A 21,441-nucleotide genomic window follows, 5' to 3' on the forward strand; every position below is an offset into this window, starting at 1 on the left:
AGCACATAATACTTGATAATAAATTACTATGTTACTGGTGTATGTGTTTACCATACTATATTTTAGAGTGTAATCTTCTTATAAAAAATGTTTGCTATAAAACAGTATATCATGTTATGCCACCCGCAGCCTCATACATCTCATGCTTACCGTGTCTCTTGACTGCATCATTTCTCTTGTGTTGATTCAATGTTGTGTTGTTTGTACAGTAACATACTGTACAGGCTTGTAGACTAGGAGCAGTAGGTTATGCCATGTGGCCCAGGTATGTAGTAGGCTATACCATCGAGATTTGAGTAAGTGCACACTCTGATGTTGGCACAACGATGGCATCACCTAACCACGCATTCCTCAGAATGAATTATAGTCATTTAGTTGTGCATAATCGTAATCTGTTACTCTGGCTAATTTGTTAGTTTTTGAATTTAGCACCCTCCCTACCCGCATATAAATGGAAGATTTTTTTATTCATTACTTATTTATGCATTATCCTTTTACTTACGTAGATAACACAAACACATGTAATTACACTTTTTTTTCACTTGAAATCATAGAAACCACAGAGATGTGATGTTTGTTTTGCAAATGAGGCTTCACATAGTTAAATCTATTTTCCCAGGGTCAGGGAACACCCAGACACAAAGCCAGGTGAAAATTCAGCCCTCCAGCTCCCAGATGCACAGTGCCCCTAAGAGCTGCATGTTTCATAGCTGGGGATTGTATCATTTAACAAGGTTATCAGCACAGTGTAAACTTAGTTTCTTTTAGGGTCCCACCTTGTGGTTGGGGATGTGAATGGGGCAGCAGAGTGGTGATTAGTGGGGATTTATCCCGTTGGCCTTGCCTTGTCTGCCTCGAGAACCTGTAGAAGTATTTCCTGATAGGCAGAGTCAGAGTCCTGTCTGCCTGCGCCCGTGTAGACAGGTAGATAGCCTTGCCGTTGGTCAGCAGCCCTTCCAGAGAACTGGTTCTTGTTCCCCTATCCTTTCCTCCTCTCTCCGGGGCCTGGCTACTGTTAAGTTTCAGACCAGCTCATGCAGCGGTGAATAAAGTGTTCCCAGAGAGTCCAAGGCTCAGAGATTCATGAGGGGTGTGTGTGAGTCTGTGTGCATGACTGTTGTCAACCCTGTGCTGAAATCCTACACCACTGATCCTGGGAGTACATTAATCATGGTGCACAGGTCAGAATTTAACATCAAGGAGGCTACTCAGCACATGGGTTTTCAAAGTGGAATTGTCAAAGGATTTTCAGCTTTGTTGCCATGTGGTAATTACACAGACAACAAATATGTGGCCCTGTCTTCTAAACAAGGACCCTTTTCTTGCAAGGTTAACATCCGGAGGATGTTCTGGGAGAGTTATAATTACTTTTTCATGTTCTCAATAATAAAATGATCTTTTAGCTCTTCAACCATAAAGCAAGTGCAAGGGGTGGGATGAGCTGCCTGCACTGGTTGCATTAACTTCAGAGGCCCCACCCAGCCTGGTTTCGCTTCACCATCGGTGTCTTCCCTGCAACACAGGGGACTGATGATACTAAGCCAGAGCAGTTTCTAAAATGAAAGTTAAGGTGCTAAAGACTTAGGGAAACAGATAGGGTTCTGCTAGCAAGCTGATGCAGGAAGAATGTTCCCTTTGGTTTAGGGTTTTAACACCAGCACATTTTCTTTTGATAAATACTTGGCAAAAGAAGAAAGGAATGAAGTCAGTGAAGTTCGGCTCAATACTCCTCCCCCAAGTGTCTGCCTCCCAGCACTTCATTATCTGTGAGAGGAGGAAACTGCTCATTATTAATGCAAGTCAGAAACCCTCATTTCTCCCCTTGCCCACCCAATCCAGAAGACTCTGACTAAAATATCTAAATTTTGCACTCCTAACTAACTAAAGATCTTATGTGCATTGTCAATGGTGTGACCATTTGAAAGTTTGAGGGTCAATTTTTTAAGTTCTGGATAATAGCTACATTCTCACAAATCAAATCTAAATTATATCTTGCTTCCTTTTATTGATGCATGGCATCTAGTCAAAGTCAGGTCATTCTGGCTCAGTAGCTGGGTCCTCTTTTGTTGTTCAGGCATGGTGTGTAATGGGGAGAGGGAAGGAGGACTTTCTAGCTTCTAGAAGAGCTTCATGGGAAGGGGAAGGTGCAGAAGCTGGGTGGTTATAAATAGCAGAAAGCCTCCATTTTCCAGCTGGAGCTCCTTTCTGCTCCCAATGGGAGAAGAGCAACCAGTAAATTTTCATCCAAATCGAGTCACACATCAGGATCAACACAATGGCCAAATGATAAACTTCTCAACAGCAATTTGATTAATAACCATTTGCCAAAAATCCAGAGGTACCTCAATCCAGCAGCTGATTGGGTGCAGTACTATGCAATGATTAGCAATGGACTGAGAACTATCTTCAGAGCAGAGCCTGGGTGTAAGTCAGACCCTTGAGCATTCTTCATTTGGGGCTAGAATTTGATTTGATGGGTGGGGGATACAAGACACAAATGAGTGAGGATAATGCGATTTCTAGCTTGAGACTGGGACAGCACAGGTACATCATTAAGGCAGAGCATGTAGGAAGAAGATTGGGTTTGGGCAACAACATAATTAACTCTGTGTGGAGCCTCTTGAGATACCTGTGGGGTCATTTATATAGAACCCTCTGGAAGGTATAAGAAATGCAGTTCTTAGATCAGTAGCTACAAAGAACATTTGCATATAGACTTGGCACCATGAATTGAAACCACATGGAATAGAAGGATGGTGTAGAAAGTGAAGACAGAAGATAACCACCAAAAGAACACAGACAGGAGTAGCCTGAAGAGGAGTTGCAAAGAGGGCTGAAGAACCGCAGAAATTAAGACAGCCTAGAGAGAGAGGCTTCCAGAAGCTAAAGAGCAGAGAACCAGGAAGTTTGGGGCCAACTAGCCCAGAGAGGTAAGCTAGGTGCAGGAGTGATGATAACTCAGTGGTTTAGGTCATTGAGAGGGTAATGGTAATCTTCCACAGAACCATTTCAGGAGTCCTGAGGATGGAGTCCATATTTTAATTCATAGAAGTGAGTAGAAATTAAGGCAGTTGGTGAGCAATGTTTCTTTTGTCAGCCAAGAGGAAGCAGGATTGAGGAATGAACTCTACTTCTGGCAAGGAGAGAATGGAATAGGTTATAGAGAGGCATCATTGAAGACCCAGGGAGGGGCTGGGAGCAAAATGGATGTTCTCCCTTCTTATACTTCAGAGAAGCATTAATTACCTAATAGGTCTGGGTGCACTGTCTCTCCTGTGATGTAGCTTATAATATATGCTAAGTTAAAACTAGTGGAATAAATGGCGTGGTGTGGACAGCCAAGAGCTATGTGAGAAACTAGCCCCTTTGTGTCTACCTGCCCTGACTTTTCTACCCCATGGTAGTAGTCGTGTTCCTCCCTTGCCCTCCCTTCCCCGCTCAAGATACTTAATGAATCAGTGATTGAGTCAAGAGTTCTGGCAGGCTCCAGCTGCTTCTGCTGTGATGGCAGTTTTGTCTCTCATTGCTGGAGGTGTATTAGCGATGGCATCTGTAGGGTGTAAATCATGGTCCCTCTTGACTTGTGTCACAGGTGCTTTTTTCCACACTGAACACTTCCCACTTCCCACTGGAAGCATCGTACCCAGATTATTACCTTTTTCTTTTTAATTCATTTCTTTTATTTAAGTTACCTTCTGGCTATCCTTAATATTTGGTTTGAAGATATTAGCCTGATTGGTGAAAATCATGTTCTAATTGTCTCTGAGAAATTCTTTTCTTATCATCAGGCAAATTTCATAGATAAGCACTGATACCATGGTTAGGAGTATAGATTCAAACTAGACTCCTGGGCTCAAATACAAAGCTCACTGTCTCATGATAGCTGACATTAGACAAGTTATACATTAACTTTCTGCCTCACTTTCTTTAGCTATTTAATGAAGGTGCTAATGGTACTTGCCTCATACTACTAATGCCTATAATGTGCTCAGCATGGTGGACTGCACTCAATAAGTACTAATTACTATTATTATTACTTTTCTCTCTATATTCTTTAAGCCCCTGGATTATCAATATTGGCTAAAGCACTAAGCTATAAGAAATATAAATGTATACCCAAATACTCTCTGAAAATGCACGTATCTTTGCCACCTGACACATCCGTGGGGACGGACCTTGGTGCCTCCCCTCCCTGTTCATCTCTATACCTGGGACATCCAATCCTGCCTTCTTCTGGATCATTCTTCCCATTCCCACCTCCATGCACGCATCTCTTGCACTTTCTCATGTATATTTTTCTCTTCACAACCGCTTTTCACACAATTTCTTTTATGCTTCGTGCTAAGGAATCTTGGGAGCAGAAACCTTGAGTTTTGAGGCTAAGTCTTGCTTCTTACAAGACTCTAAATGTAAAATGAGACCAAATTAAAATGATCAGAAAATGGTCTGCCCTGTCTCTTTCAAAGCACAAATAAAACTCATTGTCTGCAGAATGACTGCAGTAATTTCAAAGTTTCCTCCCAGTGCTAACAACCTGTGATACCCAAGAAGGAAGAGGTACAAATAGGAAATGGGAAGGAAGACCTTAGTTTTGATATTTTGTGATCTCGCACTGGGACATTTTTCCATAACAATTTCAGTGCTAATACTTTGGTGTCTAACACTTTGCCTTTGTCTTCAGGGAGGGCCGCTCCAATACCCACATCAGGGGAGATTACCAAAGAATCGGAGATGTCATGCTGAAAAACGTTCAGGCCATGAAGGTAAGCTGCTTTAGGACCTGGGCAGAGCAAATTCCCCAAGGAAAATAATGCTGGGGCTGGCCGGAGTCAGCCAGCTGTAATAGCCCTTCCACGAGCACATGGTGCCTGATATGACAGTCGATACCTAACGAAGAGCAAGGTAAATTCTTTTATCTTTTCTAGATAATTTCATTCTGGAGCACAATGGAAAATCCAATTACTCTGGGGGGAGAAAAACTTTCGTACTTTTTCTCTTCAAAAACTGTGTTGTAACTAGAACAACAGGTGTTTTCTGTGAACAGATCAGTCAAAACTTGTTATAAAAAATTGTGTACACAAGCCCTGGCTGAGTGGCTCAGTTGGTTGGAATGTCATCCCGTGCACCAAAAGGTTTTAGATCGATCCCTGGTCAGGGCACATACCTAGGCTGTGGGTTCAATCCCCGGTCAGGGTGCATATGGTTTCTCTCTCACATCCATGTTTCTCTCTCTCTCTCTCTCTCTCTCTCTCTCTGACTGAACACTTCATTTTTAGTCAGTTGTTTTGCCTTCCTGTAAGCATGAAAAAATACTGGATTCAAAGCTATGTAGCAATTCCTGTCAAGTCTATGACTTTAAAAAGTCAATGTACGAGGCAAATATATTTTTAACCACCCAGTAATATGGAATGGAAGAGTGAAAATATACCCAAAGAAGTCATTACATATTGAATCAATATTCTACCTCATTTTTACAAGCTGCTCCATCTCATATCTGAAACTTTCATTTTTGCATTTTCATTTTAATCCAAGAATAATTACTTTAACATAGACTATTTTAATTCACACAATTTATCTTTTGACTATAAATACATCTACATTTGTGTTTTAAAGCAATCTTCCTATATCTTGACTGCCCCAGAGCCCATTTAATAACTTTAATAACTTCCCTGAGCAAGCTAATAATCCCCAAAAAAAGGTAGGTTCCTCATAACTTTCACCGTTTCAGTCTGTCCAACCATCCAACCATTCATCTGTCTACGTCCTTCCATCCATCCATCCATCCATCCATCCAGTGCTAGTTGAGTACCTACTACGTATAAAGCACTTGTAGAATAAAAGTTACTGTTAGGGATTGAATTAATTTCCAAGAATCTGCCTAATTTGCTTAGAGTTTCATTTTTTCCCTTTAGAATTATAATATCATGAGATAGAACAAAGGGAGAATTTGGGAGGTGATGCATGACACAGAAAAGATAGGATCTAAAGCTTCTCAAGAGATTTCCTGTTTCTCTTAATCAAAATCAAGAATTAAAGAGATCCTGAGCTATAGCTTGCTTTTTCATGGTATTCAAAAAGTGACACTCCCCACTTTGGGCAATATCAGAGGCCATGGAAGTGATCAGGATTGCAGGCTACCATCCTAAAAAAGAGCAAGAATTATCTAAGATGTTCCACAACTATGGTATTGTTAATGCCACAAGTGAGGCTGATGTACAAAACTCAGATGTAGTAGTAACAGACATCTTTTCACTTTCCATAGTGGTTTTTAAAAAATTAATGTGTATTATATAATAATTATAATATATAATAATCCCATATTCTCACCACCATCTCATACATACATGGTCTCCTTATTATCGTCTTGCATTTGTGTGGCAAATTTGTTAACAACTGCTGAACCAATGTGGATATATTATTATTAATTAAGTCTATAGTTTACGTTAAGATTCCCTTTTTGTGTTTCACACTCCACAGATTTCGCCAAGTGTATAATGTCACGTATCCACCATGACAGTAGCATTCAGGAGAGTTTCGCTGCCCTAACAGTCTTCCATACTCCCCCGTTTATCCCTCCCACCTTTTCACCCTGGCAACTACTGATCTTTTACTATCTGCATAGTTTGATCTTTTCCATAATGTCATACAGTTGAAATCATTGTGTAACTTTTTCAGGCTGGCTTTTGTCACTTGTTATAAAGATCATTTTTTCTCTCTTCTGTGACATGTTTTGTTACTATTGCACTTCCCAGTTATTTTGCTTGCAGAATGCCTCTTTCCCCATGTTCTCTACTTTTTCTTGGCCCAATTTGGTTTTTTGCCTTTTCTCACAGTGTTTCCATCATCTGAGATTATAAGACTGAGCTTACTCCCTTAAAGGAGGCTTGGACTCTCCATGGGCACGTGGGGACAGCAGCAGAAATCTGCCTGCTCATTCCCCAGCCCCTCAGGGACAGTTACCAGAGTTCTCCATTTACCAGCTGTCCTTTGTGGCCCTCTCTGGCCTGTCTGCTGACTTCCCACAGAGAGCTGACAGTGAGTACACATCCTCCCTCGTCTCCATTCACCTAGCATCTAAGACCTAAAAATATACCCGATTTCCGCTCACAGCAATTCTTTCTCTTCAGTCTGGTGAGTTGGCATTTTTGCATTTAGTCAGCTTCCTCAGCTGTGCTGACATTTTAGTTATTGGGCCAATGTCATGAGCATTTATAGCACAGAGACCTGTGCAAGCAAAATAAAAATAGACAGAGAGGCTCAGAGCCACTAGCAGACTTTTGGAGATTGTTTGTTTTAAATTATTATTGTAGTTGTTATTGTTGGTTTTCAAGAATTATTATGAAGTGTGGAAGAAAGCAGCAAAAGATACAGAAGCCCGGGTTAGCATTTTTCTCCAAAATGCTTAAGGTGATCTCCCACTTGCACTGTCTTTTCCACCCATCTCCCAACCTTGTGCTCACCTGCATTTGCAGAGGCTCAGCAAGGGTGCTGTCATTACCCTTCAGGTATTCCCAGACCCTCTGCACAGGACTGAGGGAACTGGGCCAGGGGCTCCAATTGTCCCCTGAAAGTCAGAGATACCCAAATCGTGACCTCTAGCCCATGCAGTAAACTTTCAATTGGAAACATCTGCCACATGCACAAAGGCATTTCAACATCCACACAAAGAAAGGAGGTCCCCACCTTTCATCTGGACCCTTCACCCACCACCCACTGCCTGTGCTGGGGCTTTTATTCACACCTGAGCTGTCTCCCCAGGCTGCTACCTCCTGCCTTAAACTCTTGGGACACTACTCTTTCTGGCTCTATTTTCTCTTTCCTGGATGACTCACCCAGCTTCCTGATGAGTCTCCTCACCTCCCATTGAGCCTTTATACCAGCATTTATATTACAGCTGACTAACAAGGCTCAAAACCCTCCTTGTCTGTGATTTGGAGAATACAGTCCAAACTCTAAACCTGATGAAAAAGCCTTCACACTCTAGCCTTAGTCAGTCTTTCCAGACCTCTTCTCCCCATTCTTCACATTCTACTCCATGTTCCAGTGACCATGAACTCACGTCTTCAGGCAATAAGACCCTTGCAAGACTTTTGCCTCAGCTATATGCATGCATTTGGTTCATTAGTTCATTAATGCATGCAAGCAACAGATATTTATTGAGCACCTACTATGTATATCAGGCCTTGACATAACATACACTATCACTCGAAGTCAAAGAGGGCACTGCCCATGTGATAACATTGCATTGAGCTCCTTGCATGCACACATACATGTGAGGGCATTGTATAACTGGTGTAAACCAAATAAACTCTGTGGTTTGTACCAGTGTTGGTTTTCTGGTGCTTGATATTAGCATTAGGAAGGCCAGGGAAGGTGCACAGGGCCTCCCTGTACATTTCTTTGAAACTTCCTATGAATCTGTGTATTTTCTTTTTAAGTCACAGAATAAACTCTACAGGGGAGAATAGTGATAAAGACTAAGGTGGACAAACACAGCATGAGTGCAGGAGAACAGACGATCCCCTAACTCCGCCTGGAAATCAGGGAAGGCCCCAGAGCTAACCCTGAAGGGTGAGGCAGGGCTGGGGTGGAGGGTATGTCTTAGGCAGCAAGTGTCACATGCACACCCTCTGACACATTCAAGTGCAGATTGTTCAGTGGGTGGCCCAGGCTAAGCAGAAAGAGATGATGATGGAGGGCTAGAAGGGATTACCTCCTAAGAGCCTTATGCTCCCTGCTGAAGATTCTGGGGATTATCCTAAAATGGTGGGGGCTCTTATCATATGCAAGCAAGAAGTGACGTGCTCAGTTGAAGTTTATGTTCATGTTGGGGGCTGATATGCAGTAAGGCGGAGAGTGAGGAGTGGTGGCAGAGATTCCAGTGGAGACACCATTACAGTGGTGGACAGCTCAATGCTTGAAACCGTGAGGAGGAAGGTAGGAACAGGATTGACGGTTTTAGGACATAGAATTGGTAGGACTTGGTAAAGGATTAAAAAAATGAGGGAATCTGGAATGTTCTCCAGCATTTTCTGTCCTGAGTAACTGGCTGATGGTGGTACTCGTCTTAAAGTTAGAGAATCTCAGGGCAGCCCCAGGTGAGGCAGGAGGTGGCAGGTTTGTGTCTGGATTCACTGCATTTCTAACTGTTTCTGGAGCACAGGAGTGCAGATGTTGGAATTAGGACTAGGTGTAGGGGCTGGTGGCAGCACACGGATAGTAAGCCCACTCCTGGGAAGTAAGACTTCTGGGGTAAGGCTTGAGAACAACTGCTGTTCTCTAGTCCTGGGGTGTCATGTCTCTCCCACACCATTAGTACTGTATCTGTCTGGAAGTGTCCTCCCTTGTACTCCTTCCTGCCTGCCATGAGAATTCAGTCCTCCTTTAATGCTCTACCATCAAATTTTTTATGCTGTGTCTGTCTCTGCCATGACTTGTTAAGAGCAAAAATATTTAACACTTGTTAATGGTAAAGCAGACTTTATTCAGGATGGTCGTGATAGATGTAGGACCACTGCAATGGAATTTTACAGTGAGGGTGAGTGGGAATGTTAGGCTTGACTCTGAATGCAAAGTGGACAAGTGGGGATTTATAATTAAGGAGCAAGGTGGGGGTTAGAGGATGGAAAACTACTAAGAGAAAACACCTGAGGTTAGAGGGGATTCTTGCTGAAGACAGGCCAGGGTGATCAGATATGACCGGAAGGGGTCGGATATGGGGAACCTGAGGTCATGGGTGACCAGAGATCCAGGCTGGGTGGTTCTGGTTTAACTGCCTTTGCCAGGTTCTTGCTAAAACTGCATTTACATGGAAGTGCACTGACAGGTCTGAGAAAAGGTTCTGGAGCCTGACCAATGTCTGATCAAACAAAGGATTTTGGTCAGACCCCAGAAGAGTAGGGACCATGTCTAATTCTCATCCAGCTCCCTGGAATCTAGTACGGCAGGTGGCTTGTGGCAGATAGTTAATGTATGAGCAACTGGGGAAGTTAATCAGAAATATATATTTGTAACTGTATGACAGTTATTGAGTGACTCTGGTCTATTTGTCATCTTGTGACATGTGGAAGAAAACCACAGACCCCCTGAAGGGGCTCCTGTTCATTTCTTTCCCCTCAGTTTTGCCTGTGTGGCTTTTAAAAAGAACATTTACACCTCTAATATGACACATAAGTCTTCTGTTTTATAAGTCCTATATATCTTTAAACTTTTCATTGCTTTATTAGAGCTTTTTATTTCATCCTGAAAACTTAATATAATGAAATAAATCATGAAATTTGAAAAATGTGAAATTTAATGAAATGAAGAAAAGTGAAGGTGATCTTCATTTCCAAAAGTCAATGGGTGGACAACATGCACATTCAGTTCAGCCGACCAGGACCCTCACCCCAACCCCTTGTCTTTCGCCCCCACCAGCAACTGGCTTCTCATCTGTGGAAGCATGGCGAGGCTTTGGAGGCACTGGAGACCAGCATTAGGAGCTCTAGACGGCTGGAGAACTTGTGCAGAGACTTCGAGCTGCAGAAGGTGTGCTACCTGCCTCTCAACACCTTCCTCTTGCGCCCTCTGCACCGGCTCATGCACTACAAACAAGTCCTCGAGAGGCTGTGCAAGCATCACCCGCCCAACCATGCTGACTTCAGAGACTGCCGAGGTAAGTGCCAGACAGGTACCGCCAGAGCCAGCCTTGTGGGGAAGGGGCTTCTCCGGGGAAGAGCTCTGTGATCACAGTCCCAGGTTTTCATAATGATGCAAGGCAGGCACTACTTTTTAGTATCTGGTCAAATATTTTCTGTTATTTCTTGATCTTTCCATTTAAAAAAGTGATGATCATTAAGACCTCTCTTTTCTTTCCCCTTTTGCACACATTTTCTCCTTTGATCCTGGGTGGTTTAGTGCAAACAACCCTGGAGGAGCTACACATACAGTCAGCCCCTCCAGGAACCTTTCCTCTATCTACACAGTTGAAACTCATCACTCTCTCCTTGGACTGGCCATGGATAATAGCTTGCAACAAATAGTGCTCATTACTGCTGGGCATTGGTAATGTGTCAGTCACCTTACTGAGCACTTCACCTGAATTATTTTTTTGGTTTTTTAATTTAAAAAAATTTTTGTTTCTGAAAGTTTTTTCCCAATGCCATTTAGTCCCCTTATATCCCCCTCCCTCCCTTAATCTCCACACTGTTGTCCATGTACATGAGTCCTTTTTCCTTTTTGTTCAGTCCCTCTACGCCCTACTCTCCCCACCCCTTAGCTGTTCTCTATTTATGAGTCTGTCTCTATATTGCTTGTTAGTTCAGTTTGTTCATTAGAGTCCATATATGAGTGAAATTATATGGTATTTGTCTTTCTCTGACTGGCTTATTTCACTTAGCATAATGTTCTCTGGGTCCATCCATACTCTCACAAAGGGTAAAGTTTTCTTCTTTTTTTATTGTCAGTCTCTAAAACAAACCATGATGCTTCATGGCTCATGCCTCAACATATTCTCTTCCTTCTGCTTGGAGTCATTGCTACCACCTCCTTGTCCTTTCCTGCACCATGCTGCTCCTTTAACCCTACTTCCTGCTTGACCCATAAGGTTGGGTGATCTTCTTCGCCACCTCTCTTGTTCTGTTGTATCAGCGTTGCCTGGACAGGATGGCCCAAAGCCATTTCAGCTCTGAGGACTCAGAACTGCACAGATATGTAACCCAGGAGGGTGAGGGACATCTTTAGTTTTGCATGTGCTGTCCTTGGCTAACATGCCCAGTTTGAATTTTACTAAATAGTCCCTGATGATAAAAGTCTATCCTTGACAATTAAATGGAAAAGCATTTGTTATGTAACTTAAACCACTGTGAAAAGGCTGGGGAAATCAGAGTAAACCTGAACATATATTTCCTGAATGTCAGGAATGAAGAGCGCCAAGAGCTGTTCCCAAGATGGCTGCTGCATGATCACCTGGGGGCCAGGGCACCATCTCTTTCCCCTTGGAGGCTCTCATCCTGACCCCACTGAGCATCTGGTGCCCAGTAATTGTTCGTTGGACTAAATTGGCTGATAATGAAGATTGAGCAAACCTTGGGGTTTGTCACAATGGCTTAGGCAAAGCATTCTGTGATAAGCCAGGAAGTATTTAATTTGCATCCGCAGGGAGCAAGCAAGAAAACAAAATGCTTCCCTTCCAAAGTTGAAGTGCTGGGATAAAAGAGGTGCTTAGTTTTCTGTATTGAAGTTCAGTTGACAAGTATTTCTTGCTTTCTTGACAAAAATACCTAAATGCTCAGCTATGGTGGCTTTGCATGCCAGCCAAGGTTGTGCTAATTGGGCACATTAGCTGCTTTTACATATTGAGTGATTACCAGTATAGGGAGGATGTGCCCATATTGCAAAATAAAGTTTTGTTTTGCAGTTATTCTTTGCAACCATCGGGTAAATAGTATGATTTCTGTAGAAGGTAATCTGAGAAGTGCTGGAATTAATGTTCATTAATCAAAAGTTGTGCTACTAATTACACTGTCTCTGAGAAAGATCCCTCTTTACCCCAGATTTATCTGTGGTCTCTGGACTCTGTTCTTTCCAGAGAAAGGGGGTTAAAAAAATGTCTCTGCCCTGGGGACAGAATCCCAGGTACTGGTATTCCTCTGCAATTTTCTCCTCTGTGCCAATAAGCAATTCTAATTGAAGCACAGCTGTACACCACATAGATTTACATTGTCATGATGCTTTTGGGAAACTAAAGCAAAGTGAATAAATACATAAAGTAAAGCAGATTCATTAAAACGAATAACTTGGTTTTTATTCATGAGAAATAGCAGTGTTTTCCCCAGAAGGATTGCATCTAACATAGTTCAGCTACTGGGAGAGACTACACTGGAAGCCTGAGCTTAAAGACATTGGGAAAAAACCTTTGTCTGCCATTAATGCTGCAATCTCTGTGTGTTTCTTTCATTAGCTGCTTTGGCAGAGATTACAGAAATGGTGGCACAGCTTCACAGTACAATGATCAAGATGGAGAATTTCCAGAAGCTGCATGAACTCAAGAAAGATTTGATTGGCATCGACAACCTTGTGATTCCTGGAAGGGTAAGCAGCTGTGCTCTCTCATGCATTGGAGCTAAAAATAGAAAAGCAACACTTAAGTGACATAAATTTGAATGTTTGGAATACAGATACTCCAAGTTAAAATATCCTCCTTCTGAAGGAGCATCCTTCCACCTGAGGAATAATTGGAGGAAAAACCTTGAACATTACAGTGTCATTTGGAAATTTTGTGTCAGAAAGAGATAAAGGAAGTATTTGACCTCGTATTCTGCTTTCCCCCCCGTATTGGTTGATTTGTTAATTTACTTTTTTCCCTACCACATTCTGAGACAACTTGAGATAACTTATTATGTTGGTTAAAATTTAGGTACATGAAAATGGAAAATAATTTTTTTAACTGGGTAAAATAGTAATATAAAGGCAGAGGAAAAGTTAGTGCCTGAAAGCATGCCATAAATTCCCATGTATGAAAACCATCTTTAAAAGCTACAGTTTTCTGTATATAATGTAATTTTAATTAGGAATTAAAATAACATTTTGGCCAGAACATGATTCTCGGAAAGGTTCAGTTTCCCTTGTGCTGTTACCCTTCACGGAGCCAGCACCCTTTGTGAGATGTAGGTAGTTTGCAGTGAAGCAGAGCCTGGTTGCATAAACATACTTCTTCCAGGCCAATGGGTACTGCCTGCCTTTTTTTAGTTCTCTTAAAGAATCAAAACTATTAGTTAGTTAATACAGCTCATCAAATATCTCTATGGGATTTTTCTCCTATAGCTCCCCGATTTTCAACTATCAATGGGAATTTTAGTCTCTGATCTGCTGCATACCTGCCCTCAGCCTTCACACAAGTTTCCGTTATGCCAGGGGCTCTCAGTCTAATGTGCCAGGTAGCTCCACTGGAGACTTTAAACCTGTGAAGCTTAGGGAAGATGCGGGAATATCTCTGTATATTTGGTATTTTTGTCGGGAAGCCTAATTACAAAACTGACCAAAAACCAGTTGTAAAAGATTGTTAGAAGACTTATGTGGTAAGTATGGGTGGAAATTAAAGCTGGGATTTGCTTCAGCTCTGCCAGGCATACTACTGAGAAAATTCTACCAGGCCTAAGCAACCACGTTTACCCATCCACACAGAACTCTTAGTAAAGCCCTTTGAAATCAATGTAATTTTCTCCTAACTTTGGATGTTGTAAAATATTTAGCATATTATGCTACATGGCAAAAAAAAACATTTGTAAAGCAATTTTTTTATTGTTGTTAAAGATTTTATTTATTTTTAGAGGGAGGGAGAAAGAAAGGGAGAGAAACATCAATGTGTGGTTACCTCTAACAAGCCCCCCACCTGGGGACCTGGCCCGTAACCCAGACATGTGCCCTGACTGGGAATCAAACTGGCAGTCCTTTGGTTCACAGGCTAGCACTCAATCCACTAAACCACATCAGCCAGGGCATGTAAAGCATTTATTTTGAAGAAAGTTTTCTATGGTGCTATGCAAAATGCATTGGCTTGGAGTAGGTGGCCCTGGGCTCAAATTCTAGCTCTACTAGAGCTGGGATGTTTCACCAATTAAAATGTTCCTTCCCATCTATAGCATGGGGATTATATCCTCTACTTTCTAGGTCATGAGGATCAAATGAGATTTAATGTAATTATCTTCCCTTTGCCCAACCTCCATTTATTTGAACAACTAAATATACACATTATAATGTTATTGGTTACACAGCATAGCATTGTAGAAGGAATCATAAGCATTTAACCAAATATGGGCTCTATAACCCACTGTGATTTGGGGCAAGTTTCTAATCATTTGCTTTTCAGTTTCCTCATCTGAAAAATGGAAATAATAATATTGAATTTATAGGCTCATGTATGAAGCTAACATATGCATGCAGCATATATGAGGCACACACCACATGCTAAATAAATGGAAGTCATTGTTATTTATAAAGATGAAGTCAAAATTGGGGTGCTGGTTACTAACTGCAGACCCACCTTAATTGCGTCTTCTTTTGCTCATCAACTGGCTTCACAGCCATTCACTGTTTCAAGTCAACCCCGAGCAACAGGGGAAGGAGGGCCCTCAGAGGGGCGATTTCTAAGATGGGCATTCCACGTGCCAAGGCCAATTGACTGTCATTAATCAATTTTAAATGATCAAATAACATAACATAATGGGTGAAAGGAGGATTCTGACAGATTTGTCTACAGGCGGAATTTGAAAAACTGAGATTTAAAGGTGAACAGGTAATTTTAGAAACACCCCCTAAACTACCTGCAGTCTAATCCCCAACATGGCTTTCAGGCAAAATCCCACTCAACCTTCTGCTGGGGTCAGTCCTGAAGGCAAATTTTTCCCCTGGTACAGAAAGGCCTCCCACATACTTTGGCCTGAACCAAGCCCCCTGGGGGTGTTTCTCTATCCTAAAAATTGTATCCCTTCTAGGTTATAGGAACACATTCTTTTTCATTAAACAAAACAAAGGAAGCGGGGACGGGGAAGTGGGAGGGGAAGGGGGATCATTTGATTAAAACTGAGAGACCTAGACATCTTTGTATGGATTCCCCTCCAGAAGGAAGCACCCTGAGCTTAAGGCTATTAGGAGCCTTTTCTTTTTGTCCTGTTCCACAGTTTAAAAAAAAAGTTCTAGCCCTGCCTGCTGTGGCTCAGTGGATTGAGCATCGGCCTGTGAGCCAAGTGTCGCTGGTTTGATTCCTAGTCAGGGCACATGAATAGTTGCACGTCAGGTCCCCTGTTGGGGGTGCGAGTGAGAGGCAACCGCACAGTGATGTTTCTCTCCCTCTCTTTCTCCTTTCCCCTTTCTCTAAAAATAAACAAATAAATTTCAAAAAATGTTTCAAAAAAAATGTTTCAAATGTATTAAAAGATTAAAAAAAATAAAAAGTTCTAGGTGAGAGACATTTTCCATCTCTAGCCCTCAGACATTGACATCTGAGTCCACAGCCCTTCTGCTCCCTGCCCCTGAAGCTGCTGGAACACACACGCCAGACCATGCTCCCTTTTCTTTTTGCAGTCAGAACCTTAGGCCACCTGTCTTTCCCTTCCCGCTCAGGCTACAGCTGAGATACCTACGATTCAATAGAAAATACATGTGTTCCAGAGGTGACAAATGTGTGGGGTGGAAACAGGATAGCCCCATGTTAGGGTCACCATTCTTATTCTCTGATACCCTTCACTGATGAAAGTGGTCCCCTACACACAATTTCCTCATATTGTATTGTTTATGCCTAATAACATCCATCCTACAGTCCTGCAAGTATTTACTGTATATTACTTTGTTGATCTCCAAAATATGTCAGTGAAATTACTAGCAGACATAGTCTTTGATCCACATTTCATAAAGGGCCAAGGAGTTGTTAGGCCATGCAGAAGTCTATGGAATCAAAATGAGTTGATTGAGTCCCTGTTGTTGGCTCAGAAGCTGCTGTGAGCACAGAAAAAATTTGTGGCAGGTGTTCCAGGAATCTATTGTTATATGACAAACTACCCCAATAATTAGTGGCTGAAAATAACCTTTTAGTATGTGTCATGGTCTTGCGAGTCAGGAATTGGGCAGGGATCAGCCAGGTGATTCTTCTGCTCCATGTGGCATTGACAGAGGTCCCAGATGGGATGGCCTAGAGTGGCCAAGGCTGAAATCTGGCAGGGACAGCTGGAGACTGGGCTCAGCTGGGACTGCACAGAGAGCCCAGGAGGGATCTCGCTAGTCTGAATTCAGTGTGGTTTTACTGATTACCTGCACCTCAGGGTTCAAGAGCAATTGTTTCCAACGATATAGCAGAGGCTATATGTAGTTTTATGACCTAGTCTCAGAGGTCACATAGCATCACTTCCATACTCTATTGGTCAAATCAGTGACCGGCCCAACCACATCCTAGGGAAGGGGACAGAGACCCCACCTGAAATGGATGTCAAAGAACCTGCAACTTGTGTTTTAAACACAGAGCTGTGGAAAACAGTTTAGAGGTTCCTCAATAAGTAAACCATAGAATTTCCATATGACCCAGCAACTCCACTCCTGAAGAACTGAGAGCAGATATTCAAACAAAACCTTAATTTTGACTGTTCATGGCAACAGTATTCAGTTAGACAAAAGGGGGAACAACCAAAATGTTCCATCAACAGGTGAATGGATAAACAAAATGCGGTCTGTCCATACAATGAAATATTCAGCCACAGAAAGGAATGAAGTACGTGAATGAAACTTGAAAACATTATGCTAAGTTAATGAAGCCAGACACAAAAGACCACACACACAACTTATATGAAATATCCAGACTAGGCAAATCCAGAGAGTTATTTTAAAAAAGCAAAAAAACTAGATTGGTGGTTGCCAGGTGATGAGAAGGGGAAATGAGGAGTGACTTCTTAAGATAGTTTTGTTGGGGTTTTTTCCTAAGTGACCCCAAATGATTCATACCCTCAAGAGTTTACAGTTGAGGAGGGAGTTCCTTAAGATACATTTGCTTCTTGTTCTGTTACCCTAGAACAGTTACTAGGGTTTTTTTGTTTTGTTTTGTTTTTTTAATTGATTATGCTGTTACAGTTGTCCCAATTTCTTTTCCCCCTGCTCCCTCCCTCCCTCCAGTTGTCCTCCCACTTAGTCCATGCCCATTGGTTGTGCATATAGTTCTTCTCAACATCTTCCTGTCTACTCCACTCCAGCCTACGCTTCTTAATTCCTGCATCATCTCCCTCCCTTTTCCCTCTTCCCTTTCCCTGCTGACCTGCCCCCGATATGTTCTCCGTACCTATAGTTCTTTTTCCACTCTCGTTGCCTCGTTTGCCTTTGTTTTGGTTCCCTAGCTTCTGTTGTTGGTTGTTGTGATAACAGTTTTCATTTTAATGTTCATAGTTTTGATCCTCCTTCTTCTAAACAAGTCCCTTTAACATCTCATATAACAGTGGTTTGGATCTAACAAACTCCTTCAGTTTTACTTTGTCCTGGAAACACTTTCTCTGCCCTTCTATCCTGAATGACAGCTTCGGCGGATAGAATAATCGTGGTTGTAGGTTTTTGATTTTTGTTACTTTGAATATTTCATGCCAGTCCCTTCTTGCCTGTAAAGTCTCCTTTACAGGCAAGTCTAATTGGGACCCCTTTGTACATAATTCTTCTCTTCTCTTTTGCTGCTTTTAAGATTCTCTCTTTATCTTTAATTTTTGACATTTTGATGATAATGTGTCTTGGTGTGTTCCTCCCTGGGTCCAGCCTATCTGGAACTCTCTGTGCTTCCCAGACCTGTAAGTTCACTTCTTTCCCCAAGTTAGGGAAGTTCTGCTTCATTAAATTTTCACATAATTTTTCAATTTCTAGTTCTTCTTCTTCTTCACCCTCTGGCAATCCTATAATTCGAATGTTCGTTTGCTTATAGCTGTCCCAGAGGTTTCTGAGCCTCTCTTCATATTCCTCACTTTTGTTTCCTCTTTCTGCACTGGTTGACTGTTTGTTCCCTCCCTATGTTCCAATTTGTTGATTTGATCCATGGCTTTCCCTTCCCCACCACTTGTCTTGTATGTCTTTTTGTTCATTTCATCAGGACTAGCCTTCATTCCTTCCCTGTCTTGATTCAGCCCTGCTATTAGGTCTGTAAGCTGCCTTATGACTATAGTTCTGAACTGAGCCTCAGAAAGATTCGTTATTTGTTCATCAGTCAAGGCCTTTGTTTTTTCATTAGCTGTGTGATTGGTATTTCAATAATTAATTCTGCCATTCTGACCATTTTGTTTATCTTTCCTTCTTGGGCGGGGTGCTGTCACACCTCCTCTGCTATATTGGGCGGAGCCCCATGTGCTCGTCACAACCTGGCGACCTTTCTCACCACACTGTGGCACTTTGCATGGGGGCAGGGGGTCCAAGATGGATTCCTGCTGTTACTCTCCGCTGAGGAACCGGACTGTGGGGTCTGCCTTCCCCGGCATTGGAATCGCGAGCTAATGGGTCTGGTCTGCAGCCAGGGCCGGCTCCCAGGTGCTTCTCTCCTCCTCCCAAATATGGGTGTCTGCTTACCGGGTCCTGCTGTTCACTGCTGTGGCTGCTGCCTCCAGCACAGTTCGATCTTTCTCAGCCGCGGTTTCGCCCTCCTACCCATCTGGACGAGCACCACTGGTTTATGACTTCATACATTGGACTTCCATGTAGCTTTATTTTCTGGAACCTATGATTTTTGGTTTTGTGGTAGTTGTATTCCTTCTTAGTTGTGGAGGGAGACAGAGCATGTCAGTCTATGCCTCCATCTTGGCTGGAAACTCAGTTACTAGTTTTTGAGAAGCAAAGTTTTAAGTCATGGAGAAGATTCCTCTATTCATAGTACTCTCCTATGGCTTATGGCTTATGTCTTCCGGTACCTGGCCAGATCCTCTTCCCCTCCCTCGCATTGGGAAGTGTGCAGGGCCTATAGGCCTGAGTGAACCAGCATGCACACACCATTGTACCTCTGAGTACCTGTTAGTGAAACCCATAGTAGTCCCTACTTCACACGTTCCTGGAAAGGAGAGGTGCTTAGAGAAGGCATAGCACAACATTCAGTAAATAGTTACCATGATCACTATGATTTTTAGTATGAAAGGGACTGCAGTGTAAGGAAGCAAGAGTCTCTGTGTTGACCCAGGTTTGCACACTCCCACCCAACTCTTGGGATCTATTTTCTCTGCAGGAGTTTATTCGCCTGGGAAGCCTCAGCAAGCTCTCTGGAAAGGGGCTTCAGCAGCGCATGTTTTTTCTGGTAAGTGGTAAGAGATGTTTGTCCTATGATCTGTGATTCATGGGTCACAGGGCCAGGCCTCAGCTGCCCAACTGGGGCACCAGGAAGGCAGGAGGAGCATCCAAAGTTTCTCAGACTGAAGTTGTTGAGATAAGCAAATTTTCATGCAAGATTTTTAAAACACTTTCTGCTCTTTCTGGTTTAAAATGAAGCCCATGCATTTCGGTCACACTTGTCCTTTCTCCTCTAGTTCAATGACGTCTTGCTGTACACAAGCAGGGGACTGACGATCTCGAATCAATTTAAAGTTCACGGGCAGCTCCCACTCTATGGCATGACCGTGAGTATGCAGTGCAGGCATGAGGCCAGGGCCTCTCCCTCTGGGCTGCCTGCAGTTTGCAGACCAGGTAAAGGGAGCAAGAGCCAGTGAGAGTGACATGAGGAAGGAAAAGGAGGGACTTGACCAGGAAGTGAGAGCATCACAGGTGCCAAAGGAAACCCAGACCTTGTTAGGACTCCCCAATAGGGGCCCTGGGGCCTTGCTCCTCTTCTACATGTGGGATGCATGGGTATGTTGCTTCTAGGACCAAGTGAAGAGGTAAGATGATGTGGCCATTGGTGTGAATTTGCCCTGTGCCTGGCCCAGGGGCCCTGAAAAACAATTCTCACCATCCACGTGGAGTCATGGAACCCACTCGTAGACCAGGGAGCTACCTGACCTTCCCTAAGATGTGCCAGTGGACAGGTCTCCATATTCTATGACCCTTGGTTGGCAGATGCTGATAGGCCAGTCAGCATAGGACTATTTCCCTGTTTTATACCCACATTCTCCTCGGTGGTTGAATAAGTTTTTGGGCTCTGCCAAAGAAATTCAATGCCTCTGATCTTTTTCCTTTCTGATTACCAATTTTTTTGACTTGATTCTCCCAGCCATACCCATTTTAGTGAACACTTAAAAATGCATTAAGTGTCTTGCTTGCTTCTTGGCAGTAATTTATGAACACTTATCCCACAGATAGAGGAAAGTGAAGATGAGTGGGGAGTACCCCACTGCCTTACCCTGCGGGGGCAGCGGCAGTCCATCATCGTGGCCGCCAGGTAACTCGGGAACCTCTTACTGGTTTACTTTTATCAGCTGTGGTCTGAAAACCTGACATGTGTCTCTTCTTCAGTTCCCAGTCTGAGATGGAAAAGTGGGTTGAGGACATACAAATGGCCATTGATTTGGCAGAAAAGAGCAGTGGCCCCACTGCCGAGTTTCTCACCAGCAGCCCCCCTGATAACAGTAAGTGTGGGGAGTCTTTCCTGGGGTGGCACATAAGCCCTTTGCCTCAAAGAATTAGCCATGGAGGGGCAGGATGGCTCTGACTTACAGAGGGTGAGCATCCTTAGCATCCTATTGCATTTAAAGTCACCTTACCTTGTGGGCCTCATATCCATGGACTACATTTGTATTTAAAGATAAAAATCAAGAAAATTCCGTTTCCTAAAAATATGTTAAAAAGCCTTAAAACTGTGAGGGAGCAGGGAAATCATCTTTTCTGCTACATGTTACACCCAATGTCACCATCTAGAAAATAAGGCCATAAGGCCATGCACATGCTGGACAAGCACTGTGGGCCAGTGCCCAGGTGTGCTAGGGGCTCCCTGGCAGAGGGGCTGGTTCCATAGGGTGGGACCCTGACTAG

At 42.9% G+C, this 21,441-nt stretch overlaps 1 protein-coding gene across 4 annotated transcripts in view; it reads left to right on the forward strand.

The window, feature by feature from the left end:
- FARP1 (FERM, ARH/RhoGEF and pleckstrin domain protein 1) overlaps positions 1-21,441 on the forward strand; it is a 370,189-nt gene that overhangs the window by 339,773 nt on the left and 8,975 nt on the right. For all 4 annotated transcript variants that reach the window (XM_090258835.1, XM_090258837.1, XM_090258833.1 and 1 more), the window contains 7 exons: positions 4,682-4,763; positions 10,417-10,654; positions 12,941-13,071; positions 19,706-19,774; positions 20,004-20,093; positions 20,769-20,851; positions 20,926-21,038. In XM_090258835.1, coding sequence (XP_090114961.1) covers positions 4,682-4,763; positions 10,417-10,654; positions 12,941-13,071; positions 19,706-19,774; positions 20,004-20,093; positions 20,769-20,851; positions 20,926-21,038 — 806 coding nt within the window. The remainder of the gene's footprint in view (positions 1-4,681; positions 4,764-10,416; positions 10,655-12,940; positions 13,072-19,705; positions 19,775-20,003; positions 20,094-20,768; positions 20,852-20,925; positions 21,039-21,441) is intronic.

Source organism: Furipterus horrens, unplaced genomic scaffold (genome assembly GCF_987537825.1).
Source record: "Furipterus horrens unplaced genomic scaffold, mFurHor1.1.pri manual_scaffold_12, whole genome shotgun sequence".
Taxonomy (NCBI): domain Eukaryota; kingdom Metazoa; phylum Chordata; class Mammalia; order Chiroptera; family Furipteridae; genus Furipterus; species Furipterus horrens.